Source organism: Perca fluviatilis, chromosome 24, assembly GCF_010015445.1.
Source record: "Perca fluviatilis chromosome 24, GENO_Pfluv_1.0, whole genome shotgun sequence".
NCBI lineage: Eukaryota > Metazoa > Chordata > Actinopteri > Perciformes > Percidae > Perca > Perca fluviatilis.
Genome location: NC_053135.1, coordinates 14,980,383 through 14,993,358, shown reverse-complemented (window position 1 = coordinate 14,993,358; position 12,976 = coordinate 14,980,383). Strand labels below are relative to the sequence as shown.

Here is a 12,976-nt window from a genome sequence, read left to right as displayed (position 1 = left end):
CTGAAAATGAAACCACATAAACCTATTCTGGTACAACCTTTAAATACAATTATGAACCTGAAAATGAGCATAATATGAGCACTTAAACTGCAAACTCAGCAACTGCTTTTATACATCCACATGCAAAGAAAAACTGAAAGCTGTCCAATTCCAAAGTTAGAGGCATCTTTAAAGGTGATATCCCGTCCTGCTCAAAATCACGCATTGTAAACTAAACTCCAACACTAATTTTCAAAATACAATAATACTCAAACGCAATACGCTATGTCTACCAAAACAATGCATACATGTCTCAAAATCAAATAATTCTTCCGAAACCCTAACACATGTTCTCTTCCAACCGGAACATCCAGTCAGTCATAGCACAATGTCAGACAAAACACTAACATCTGATGGAATTGCAGAAACTTCTTACTTTCTTTGTGTTCATCTACATTGTTCAAATAGGTCGTCTTTTCTGTACTACCATGTAGTCATGCGATTGAAAGAACCTCAACACCTGTGTGTGTTTTCTAGATGGGAATCAGCTGCGATTGATCTATTTGCATAACTTCAATCAGTTGTTTTTCAGTAGCAATGAAATAAAATGCAGGGGATATATTTGGGTTTAAATTTACAATACGAACAACTGTTCACTTTGACTTTAGCCTATACGGTTTAGAACATGATGTTATCTGTTCTGACATACAGTGTAAAGGCATTGGTAAATGTGGCAGTAAAAAATCCATTGTTTTGGTCTTGGTTGAGCTTGTGTGTAAAAGAAGTTCAAGCATTTTAAATTTGTGTTAACTGTATGCATTTTGTGTCAAAGCAACAAGACGTGTTCATTGTATAGCATACACAGACGGATGTTGTGCTAACCGTGTTAAGAATTTAGGAAAGTTGTTAAAAGTATTTAAAAAAAAAAACAATTCAAAAACTGTAAGCCAATTTAAGTGGAAGTTCATTTCCACTTTTTGTTACATTTTAGCCACTCAGGCTTGGTGACAATCCACAATCTCTTAAATAACATTATCTCATTTTGTTTTTATTTTTTAAAGTAAAATCTGAGTTGCCTTTGTAGAATCGTTATCAAGTCATGCATGTCTGCAACAGTTGCTAAATGTTCCAAAAAACAATAACACCAGGTATATAGTTTAAAAATAGTTAAAGTGGTTTGTGAATCGATATTTAAATTAGTTTGAAACATCACACTGTACGTAAACTCGGTGAAAACCGGTATTGCATCAACGCATCCATTTACTTAATTGATTCCTCTATTGTATTTGTGTTTATTCTTTTTCTCCAGATAAGGACCAGTTGTTAGAAATTGCCAAGGCCAATGCTGCTGCCATGTGTGCCAAAGCAGGAATGCCCATCCCTGCCAGCCTGAGGTCCACAGTGCTTCCCCTGTCTCTGCCCAGTATGGCCATGAATGCTGCTATGGCCAGTATGACGGCCGGTACAATTTTGACTCTTATCTGCATGATTTTTTTTTTTTCTAAAATTACTGATCTATCAATGTCTCATCCATCTATCCAGTCATTTCATCACTACAGTACTCCCTTGAGGCTTGATGCTTATTTAATGATGATTAAGCTCATTCTAACCTTAATAAAGGTTATGATGTTCAATTATTGTGAAAACTATTTTAGAGAGGTGTTTATTCAACGTTATGGTCATTTTGAAGGCTGTAGTTTTTGTTGTTGTTATTCTGTAACTGCTACATTGAGAGGTGTTACCAATTGTCACTATTACTAATAATTAACTAGCCTCCTTAATCTAATGGGGTGGAAAATCTTTCCAATTTGGCTTGACTATACATAGGCCTATTCAATATAGAATAGAATATAGATGTTATGTTATATATATATATATATACAGTGAGGAAAATAAGTATTTGAACACCCTGCTATTGTGCAAGTTCTCCCACTTGGAAATCATGGAGGGGTCTGAAATTGTCATCGTAGGTGCATGTCCACTGTGAGAGACATAATCTAAAAAAAAATCCAGAAATCACAATGTATGATTTTTTAACTATTTATTTGTATGATACAGCTGCAAATAAGTATTTGAACACCTGTCTATCAGCTAGAATTCTGACCCTCAAAGACCTGTTAGTCTGCCTTTAAAATGTCCACCTCCACTCCATTTATTATCCTAAATTAGATGCACCTGTTTGAGGTCGTTAGCTGCATAAAGACACCTGTCCACCCCATACAATCAGTAAGAATCCAACTACTAACGTGGCCAAGACCAAAGAGCTGTCCAAAGACACTAGAGACAAAATTGTACACCTCCACAAGGCTGGAAAGGGCTACGGGGAAATTGCCAAGCAGCTTGGTGATAAAAGGTCCACTGTTGGAGCAATCATTAGAAAATGGAAGAAGCTAAACATGACTGTCAATCTCCCTCGGACTGGGGCTCCATGCAAGATCTCACCTCGTGGGGTCTCAATGATCCTAAGAAACGTGAGAAATCAGCCCAGGACTACACGGGAGGAGCTGGTCAATGACCTGAAAAGAGCTGGGACCACCATTTCCAAGGTTACTGTTGGTAATACACTAAGACGTCATGGTTTGAAATCATGCATGGCACGGAAGGTTCCCCTGCTTAAACCAGCACATCTCAAGGCCCGTCTTAAGTTTGCCAATGACCATTTGGATGATCCAGAGGAGTCATGGGAGAAAGTCATGTGGTCAGATGAGACCAAAATAGAACTTTTTGGTCATAATTCCACTAACCGTGTTTGGAGGAAGAAGAATGATGAGTACCATCCCAAGAACACCATCCCTACTGTGAAGCATGGGGGTGGTAGCATCATGCTTTGGGGGTGTTTTTCTGCACATGGGACAGGGCGACTGCACTGTATTAAGGAGAGGATGACCGGGGCCATGTATTGCGAGATTTTGGGGAACAACCTCCTTCCCTCAGTTAGAGCATTGAAGATGGGTCGAGGCTGGGTCTTCCAACATGACAATGACCCGAAGCACACAGCCAGGATAACCAAGGAGTGGCTCTGTAAGAAGCATATCAAGGTTCTGGCGTGGCCTAGGCAGTCTCCAGACCTAAACCCAATAGAGAATCTTTGGAGGGAGCTCAAACTCCGTGTTTCTCAGCGACAGCCCAGGAACCTGACTTATCTAGAGAAGATCTGTGTGGAGGAGTGGGCCAAAATCCCTCCTGCAGTGTGTGCAAACTTGGTGAAAAACTACAGGAAACGTTTGACCTCTGTAACGATGACAATTTCAGACCCCTCCATGATTTCTAAGTGAGAGCACTTGCAAAATAGCAGGGTGTTCAAATACTTATTTTCCTCACTGTATATATATATATGTTCCACTCACTAATTGAATCACAGTCAATGTGTTTTATTAAGCCTTTATTACAAGTTTTTCAGTTCCGTACTTTTTTACATGACTTTTCACACCTGAAAGTCCGAACCAAGGTTCATGCTTTTGTTACATCGTATATATTTGTTCGGGTTAGTTTTGGTTTCACATCGCAGTTGCGCTTACATTGTTTACATTTGATCTGGTTAGTTTTGGTTTCACATTCACAAGCGCACTAAAGAACTTTACGTGAGCCGCATCTCCCAATGCTTGTAAGTGATTGGTTCATAGGAAGGCTTTCCCGTCCTCTCGTATCCTCTCCTATGATCCTCTCTCTGGTGTCGAAATTTTGGCAAGTGTTTTTCCAACTGACTCCTGCCCTCCCCGTGCTATTGCCACTCTTTTGGGGGAGCTGCAGCATTTATTCAGAGACACCGGTAATTTTGGTTCGGATCAAACTGGAAAGTCCGGACCAAACGCTGTAGGTGGGAAGGCACCCTGAGAGTCATTTGTCGGAGGGGTGAGGCATGCCTTAGGCAGGTTTTTTTGTATTTGTTTGTGTCATCATGACATCATAGACTAGGGGTTAAGCATTTGGGGAATTTGTAAAGTTCAAATTGGCTATTTTAAATTGATATATAGGTCAGCTTCTGAGAGGAACGGTTGACAAGCTTGAATCGAACTTGAATTAGCTACTGTAATTGTTTTTCATTGGCTCCTTTCTTGTTCTCTTTCTCCGTCTCTGTATTTTCCTTCCAGCCACCATGACAGCGGCGTTGTCCAACATGGGCATGTCGTCATTGCTCCCGTTGCCCTCCATTACCAACAAGCCCCCTCCTGTCTCAACGCAACCCAACACTGCTGCTTTGGAGGAAGTGAAGAGGAAAGTAGCGAAGCAGGCCAACAGCATCAGCATTAAGGAGTTTACTGATGTAAGGGTACATAGCAGTGCAAACCTTTTATTATTTACTGGAGTTTCACTGCACTCAAAAGATATCAAATGTAAACTTAAATCAACTTAAATCAACTTTGCAGTGGTAATGAATGTGAAACCAATTCTCTAATTTCTCCTTTGTAACTAACGTGCGTGTGTCTTTGTAGAAATGCAAGATGATTGTGGACAGTAAAGGAGAGCTGCCGGTGGCAATGCCTCATGTTTCAGACGAAGAGGATGATGGGAAGCCTTTTGGAGGATCAGCTCTTCGAGAGCAAAAAGCCATCAGCTTCAGCATCAACGTAACGTCCACACACAAGCTACACTGTGTGTTATATGATACATTGCTATGAATTTGAGTTTTCTCCCTTGTGAATCTGTGGTAAACCCCACCAATAATACATTGAAGTTTATGGGTTAGCACTTTACATGATGACTGAGAGATAACAAGGAAATTACCTGTTATTTCATAATAATGGAAACATGAAATATAATAATGCCTCTTATTATTTTGAACATATTACCCTATTATTACCCCTATTTTTCCCCTTTTCCAATTAAAATTGTCTTAACATTACTCTCATTCCTACCATTAAATTGCAAAACATATTGCATATTGACTTTAACCCCTTATTGTTGAGATGAAATTGTTAATTGGAGGTCATGTAAAGATGTCCTGCCCCATTATTGCTTGAGATTTAGTAGTCATACATTGCCTGATTGCAATTAATTTGTGTTGACCACAGTCATCTTTGCACAATTGTTAGATTCCCCTTAAAGGGAATTTCACAATAATTACATGAAAAACACATAAATGCCATATTTCCACCACATTTTGAGTTTGACGACTTCTGCAAAGGTTTTATGGCACATGACATTTGCAAAATTTGCATACTGGTAGGGTAGTGGATGAAAAACACGCATTTTCTTTTGCCAGTTTTCTGTAAATTTGGTTCAAAATTTGCACTACGTGTCGATGTTTAAAATGTTGCAACAAATGGAATTCAAATTAGGTTAGTTTCCATCAGATGGGTTAAGGGATATTATCTGTCTACCTGAGCAAAAGGTTCCAATGTCAGAAAAAAACAAACGTAGAAAAGAAAAAGAGCTTGGCCATCTGGAATTGACTGCAAATGTGCAGGTCATTCTGTTTCATCTTACATGAGATTAGATTACTTACTTTCCGAAGCAAGATGATGACAGATATGTGCCAATATTAGGTTTCTTTATTTATAGCTGAGAGTCTCCCTTAGTAGTTCTTGTAAAAATAATTTTGGAGATCATTAACAGACAGTCCTTTGCTGCTTGATGTTAGTATATTTTTAAAGGGTAGCTTCGGGTTTTTTCAACCTGGACCCTATTTTCGTGTCTAAGTGACTGATGGGAACAACAATCTTTGAAATTGGTCCAGTATCAAGCAAGACCGCTGCAGTCGGCAGTCAGCGAAACAGGCTACAATGTAAGTTATTGGGCAATTGCGCACCTTCAATTTACGTTGTCAAAAGGGCTTGTTTTACCACTGACGGGCTCAGATTATTGTTTCAAGTGTCTGACAACATTATAGAAAGGATCCCTATAGCTGTCTACCTTTTTTTGGTTTAACAGGAAAATCCCTGAAATCGTTATCGACCCACCAGACTCCACTTGAATAAACAGTCATTTTATCATCTTAAAACACTTCATTCAATTTCGACAGAAACAAAATAAAACTCAAAAGCCGTCTTGGTTTGTCTTTTCACTGTTCCAATAATCACCACTCTGGTTCGGTTGAAATAAACCCTTAATTTACCCAATTACATGTGGAAATATGCTGGCTCTATACAAGCTAAAATTATTTTTTATATTTAAATGGAGTCTGGAGTTATTTAACTGTTTCTGGTTAAACAAAAAGCATCTTACTCATTAACAAAAAGGTCTATCTCATTAGGGATCATTTTCATAATGTTGGTCAGACACAGAATAACAATCTGAGCATGTCAGAGGCAAAACAGAAATATTAAATAGACAATGCACATTTGCCCTATATGATTACATTGCAGCCTGGTTCATTGGCATCGCTGCCGGTTGCCAGTTTTGTTGAATTTTGTCGCTTCCATCCAACTTTTATAATTCACATAAAAATGCTTGTATGGAAACATGGCTTTGTGTTTCCTCGTTGCATATTAACTTTTCAAAATGAAATCAAGCATCCTTTAACTTTAATGAACTTTCTTGGAACACTACTTTAAGTTATGTCGGCCTCCACGACAGTTGTAGAGCAAGAAAAAAAAATCAATCTATGTACAGCAGAGCGAGAGTTGACATTGTTTGAGCAAACTATTTTCCTTCCCGCATCATTAAAATGAACAGCATGGATTTAGGACCAGCTGTAAAGCCAAACCCAACAGCACCGCTGTGTGGCATAAAGTCAATCAAAACAAAGATAATTAAATTGTAATTGCAATTATTTGCTTGACAATTAATCTGCAACTAAAATGTCATGATTGTGCAGCCCTACAGTATTCATACATGGATACCTACCAAAAGAAACAAGGGAAGCTGTAAACAAATAGTAATCAATTTTTCCAGTTGTTTGTGGTAGTTTGACTTATGGTCAGGCAACTTTCACCAGTGAGTTAAATCGCAATGTAAAGTTATCCCGCAGTGTAATTATACAATGCACCATGATGTAGTGCCTCTCTTTGAGTTGTCCTGACTGATTTTAACACACCTGCCAGCCAGTTAGTGAAATTCATTGGATTGAAGCAAAAATAATTAACACTATAACCTCTTCTCGCTCCAGAACACCACAGTACGGCCAGCAGTGCGTAGCGACGCAGGCATGGCCAAGGAGTTTCCTGTGTCTTCCGGATCCCAACATCGTAAGAAGGTCTGAATAGATGTGCATTAGATTTGGATCTTGTAACAGTGTTTAAAAGTCAATTTCCTGCTGTAGATAGGAGGCAGGTGTTTACAGTACTGCAGTGCTATAAATGGCCGCTACAGGTAACCAAAGGCAAAATAACTACAAATTACTTTCTCACTAAAACAAATCAATTGAAGGCAGAAAAGCTGTCCTCTTGGTCAACCAGTTACTATATTCCAAATTACAAGCAATGAATTCACTGTTTACAAAGGGGCATCTATGTAGCTATTGCGTATGTCACACAGCAATTTCTTAATGAGTGTGTGGTAATGTAATGTGTTATACTGTCCAGGAGGGCGAGGCACTGGGGGCCTACGGAGAATGGGTTCCAGTCGACAAAACATCAGACAAAGCTGCAGCTGCCTCCAGGAAAGCCGGGACCACTGTTCCCATAGCGACAGCTACCTCATCATCAGGTGAAACGAAGACAGCACCAGGGTTAACGGAGGTTGTCGAACAGCCTGTTTGTGTGCTAGATAATGACAGCGTTTTTCCTGACCCACTACTGCAGGTGAGAAGTGGAAGTATACCGTCTATGTTCTTTGTAATACTGTATTTATGTATGTAAATTGTAATATGCATTGTTGTGTCTGTAAGCACACAGATAATCTGGAACCTAAAAGGTAATGCTGATTATGTAAAAGGGCCTATTTGTTGCATGTGTAACTTTACTGTTTACTGTTCCCGACTCTGCAGCAGTGAATCTCAGGCACATGATAAATATAGGTCCAGGCCTGATAAAAACGATGTCTCAGAAACTCTGCAACAAATAGCACTAAATATTAAACTAGCGCTTATGTTATGAAGATATAGATAAACTCACGAGAATGACACAATACTCAATAACTACTGTAAATAACAAAAATGTGTGTTTCAGTAAGCATCAATATCTCCACTTTACACACGACATGTACACATCCAGTTATAAGATAAGTCATAAGACAATATAAAACAATTCACAAAGGTAACTGATTTAAAAACATTTTCTCAGGTCTTTGCTTGTAAACCTGAGTGTGCCGACAAATACCTGACTAACTGACTTTTTGCCTTTTGAAATTTTTAAATTAAGGTCTCTTCCCCCTCTCTCTCTTTCTCTACCCTCACTACTGTTTTTTTTTTTTCTCACCTCTGTTCTGTCTGTCTTTCTCTCTCTCCCTCTCTGCAGCCAGTAGATATTTCTCAGGCTGTAACTGAGAGAATCAAAGCTCAGAGGCGATTGGCTGAGAACCCCTATGATGTCAATGCTATCTGCATGCTTAGCCGGGCACAAGAGCAGGTATAGTACACATATTTTAAGAAGTATTATTAGTACAGACACTTAGAAAATTAAATATATAGATAATGAATATATTAACCCAACTAAGAGCCTACAACCCTGGGTAGACAGTAAACAGTGGCTGGCAATGCTGATCTAACATTGGGGGTAATGGAGTCCCCTATTGCTAGCATGTGTTGTTTGACCAGTCTGGTGGCCAGCTCATCTTGTGGGGAACTTGAATGTCTGCATAACTTTTCATGGCAATCCTTTCCAGTCTTTGACATATTGAAGTCTTGACCAAAGTGGTAAACCTATTATATACCACATTGTGCATATAGTTATATATTATAGATTAGATTCAACTTTATTGTCATTGTGCATAGTACAAAGACAGCGAAATGCAGTTTGCGTCCAACCAGAAGTGCAAAAAAAGCAGAAAAGTGCAATGCGATATACAAGCATAGACAGGTGGTGCATAGGCAGGACAAGAAATATATTGCAGTGTTATAAGAGCAGAATAAATATGGCTATGTAATATGAACACTAGCAGCAAGTTGTGGTATTGGGTTTTGGACTTTAACAAGTACCCCTTTGAAAAAATGTATATAGTGTTACAGATTTACAGCTGTTTTTTTTTGTTTGTTTAGTTAGGATTCTCAATCCTCAGTGCAATGCAGGAGCTATTCTTCCTGAGGTCCTTACAACTCTCTTTACATTCGGATAATGTAATAATGAATGTACATCATACACATTACAATACCTCGTAAAAAATACAAAATAGGACATCGTAAGACCGAGATTAAACAAACACAATGGCATCATTTCATAACACAATACGTGTGATAATGACAAAATACACAGACAAGAAAAAGACAGACACATATACAGTCAGCTGCACCAGTGCAGCCAAACGTACAGCCTGTTTCACTCAGGGCCAGATGTGCTAACGCTTTTGCGCCCACTTCAGGCGTATTTTTCATGTCCAGGTATGTACAAACAGGCCGCACTGAGGTAAAAGCGCAGACTGCCTGTCGCAGCAGCTGAATATGGCAAATTGCGCTTTTCCGTGTCATGCATATGCATGGAGGGTCAAGGAGAAAGTGGGAGTTTCCCATAAAGAGATGGGAGGGGAAGCGTAAAGTGCGCCTAATTATGTCTTCCGTGGTATGTACAAAATCCACCCGTGAAAGCGCGCCTCTGTTTTCCGGTGAAAATTCTCTGCCTCTTAAAACAAGGTGTAAACAAGGCGCAAACGGGTTTCCTCACATATGCCTCCTGGTGAAATGGCAGCAGTAATCCGAGCAAGACGAAGACGTAGGCCAAGGAGACGAGCTGCAAAGAGGATCACACTTTTCCAGTTGCGTGAACACAAAATCATTAAGTGTTACAGATTAAGCAGCCATACAATATTACAGTTACTGGAAGAAATCAAAGATGACATTGAATCTCCGGCTCAGTGTTCACATTCCATTTTAGCAGTTGTTAAACTCCTCGCTACATTACAAATATTGGCATCAGGGTCATTTCAAACGGTCATAGCATCAGCAGTGGGAATATCGCAGTCTGCACTCAGCCGTGTCATAGCACAAGTACTAAACGCTTTGCTGCAGCGCAATTTACGGTATAGTGGGCGGAGAAAGGCGCTGATTACCCGATGAACTGCAGGTTTGGTAAATACAACGTAAGCTGAAGTATCACAGCGTGTGCTTTCTGTGGTTTAGTCATGGCGCTGATAACGCTACATTCGCAAATGTACGTACATCTGGCCCTCAGTGTCTCCATTAAAATATGCACTGTATAAAACAAAATCAAAAGTTCTCATATAAAGATACATCAGCAACTATTTAATGTGCATTGCAGTTACCTCCGACTTTTTGAGTAGCTCTGGTTCCAGAAATGATTTTTCCTATTCAATATCTACATCGATCGTTCCATCCATCGTTTTAGAAAATGCTTATATAAAGAGTTTTAAGCCTGGAACCTAACCACGCAGCTACAAGATGAATCATGACCCAAAAAATATTTTGAAAACAGCAAAAAATGCTAAGGTACAAGACTGTGTACATAAACAATCATAGATTGTTCAATGGTAGCCGGTCGCCGGTTCTTAGGTGCGGTAAACATTTCCATAAAATGTAACAGCAAGCTCCACCAATCAGAGACGTCTCTGTTACGCGTAGGATTGTGGGTAGTGTAGTACTTCTCCATGGCATCGCGAATGTTTTTTTTTCTTAAAACAAGGTTGATTTCATACAAACTTGTGGCTTCTACCGGGGCATAAACCATGATTTCACAATCTCATTGCTCGTGGTAAGTACACCTTGGATGATTTAGACATTATGGCTAAAAATCCAAATCCTTCTGGAGAAAATAAATATGATTTTTCCTTCCGGAACCAAACTGTTGAGGTCTATGGCCTCACGCCGGTTTACTGCCAATAACGTGTGAATGTTCTACCTAAACCCCTTTCATACATGCTCTGCAATCCTGAAATTATGTAGATATTACCCCACTCAGATGTATGCGAGTACGTAAATGTCTAAATCAGTTTGATCGAACAGAGTCTACCCTGTCAGCTCCCTAGTACAAAGACTGTGTAATCTCCAATTAAGCCTGTGTGTGAATAGTGCCGCTCATTAGGCTAAGTATTCACGAAGAGCATGTGGACGTTCCTATTATGCGGCTCGCAAAACCACAAGAAAACAAACATCAGAGGTTGAAGAAGAAGGGTGATTAACACAAAGACGGCAATGAAAATGTCTAACTGGAGAAATGTCTTAAGTTCAGTACCTTCTGTGTGTAAGGACTGACGCTGAAATCATCAGACATTCAAGGAAATTAAACCGAGTATTTCCAGTTCAGTAAGTCAGAATGCGACTGATACAGAGAATCTCCTGTTGTTTGCTGTATGTGTGTAAGGGAAACTCCAGACGATATCTGCACCTGATTCTCCTGACATTGTCCGGAGTTCATACTGTATTAGAAAACTGCTCTACTCCCCCCCCCTCCCCAGTGATCGGAAGAGACTCTGGACAGGCCGACTGACAGTCTAACATTACATATCAAAGATGCCTACGAACGACCGAACAGACTTTACACTGTTTCTTTTAGGTCGAAAAGCCACAGTGAAAATGAGTCTTGTTCAAATACTCATTAACCCGCCCCTGGGATGGCTCTCCTCTCTCAACTCTGCTGTAAACGTGTTCTACTGGAAAAGGCAAAAATGAATCAAAATATCCACCCTTCAAGAGTCTAAGAGACTTGGTGGATTAGGTTCGCCGAACATCGTTACTTACTTTCTAGCATATCAATTGCAATACATTTGAAAATGGATCAGAAAAGAATTACCAGCGTGGCTGGTAGAATAAACAAGTAGCCCTGTAGAAATCCAAGACTTTCCGTTTATCAATGGAACTATAAAAGCACACAAATGTTAAAGCATCACCATTATAACTACGTTGTCTGCCTGTTGGAAAGCAAACTAATTCCTTCATTTCAAATCTTCAATTAATCACTAAGCCATTTAGCATGGAAGAGCAGCCAGCCTGGGACACCTACTTAATGATTACTTGTCTATGACCTTCTGTAACCAAAATATAGCATGCCTGAATATAGTTTTTTTTCCCAATACATTCAAGAGAAAAAAAGCATTAAAGCCTATCAACTATATTACAGAACCCATTTGTATATGAATTAGAGATGCACCGATAGACCGGCCAGTGACCGGAATTGGGCGGTTTGCCGATTTCATGCCAGTCAATGCTAAAATTAACTGACAACATAAGTTATACGAGTTACACGGACGCGACAGCACAGTCTCTTTTGTGTCCGCGCTATTCTCACACATGTAGGGAACCTCGGGAATTAACCTGGAACATGTCAGCTGTTCTTCAGCAATGTGTGCAGAAGATAACAAGTTTGCAATATGCAACACCTGCAAGGAAAAAGTAGGGCGTGAAGGGACGACACCAAAAACCATAATAAAATTTCTTTAGTTGGATATTGGTTGTGAAAAGAAGGAAATGCTTCTAACATTGCTATTTAGATGTGTGTGAATTTCCCACACCAGGAGTAATTTATGTAGTTCTATTGTATAGTGATCCATTATATGTTTAAAAAAAATTTCTATGTTCTGTGCAAAATGTTCTATTAAAGAAAAGATAGAAAATAAATATGTTCGTGTGCTGTAAAGTTGTTAGAAAAAATGAAATCGGAGTCGGCTAAAATCGGTATTGGCTGGCCTAACTCAAAGAATATCAGAAATCGGAATTGTAAGTTGTATTTGTAATCGGTGCATCTCTAATATGAATCACTGGCTGAAAGTGCAGACTGAAAATTTAATTGAGAAAAACTCAAAGCCAAACATTTGCTTTCTCTTATTGCAAGCTCTCCAGCACTGATGCCCGCTTTGGTATCTTAATGACTTGCGATGCACCCGAGTGGGAGGAGTAGTATGCACTAATTGTATGTACAGCACTTCATTGCTAAATGTTTCCAGACTGTCTACTAAATAAGACTATTGGATCTACGACTGTCTGATCTACTGTAAATGTGACTGGAAATTTGAT

At 39.4% G+C, this 12,976-nt stretch overlaps 1 protein-coding gene across 2 annotated transcripts in view; it reads left to right on the top strand.

The window, feature by feature from the left end:
• The window catches only part of LOC120554377 (protein SON), a 47,499-nt gene that overhangs the window by 20,456 nt on the left and 14,067 nt on the right, over positions 1-12,976 (top strand). For both annotated transcript variants that reach the window (XR_005638386.1, XM_039793253.1), the window contains exons 9-14: positions 1,289-1,441; positions 4,071-4,243; positions 4,413-4,547; positions 7,028-7,114; positions 7,443-7,661; positions 8,316-8,426. Coding sequence is in view for 1 of the 2 variants with exons in the window: in XM_039793253.1 (XP_039649187.1) it covers positions 1,289-1,441; positions 4,071-4,243; positions 4,413-4,547; positions 7,028-7,114; positions 7,443-7,661; positions 8,316-8,426 (878 nt within the window). In the remaining variant the exon portion in view is untranslated. The remainder of the gene's footprint in view (positions 1-1,288; positions 1,442-4,070; positions 4,244-4,412; positions 4,548-7,027; positions 7,115-7,442; positions 7,662-8,315; positions 8,427-12,976) is intronic.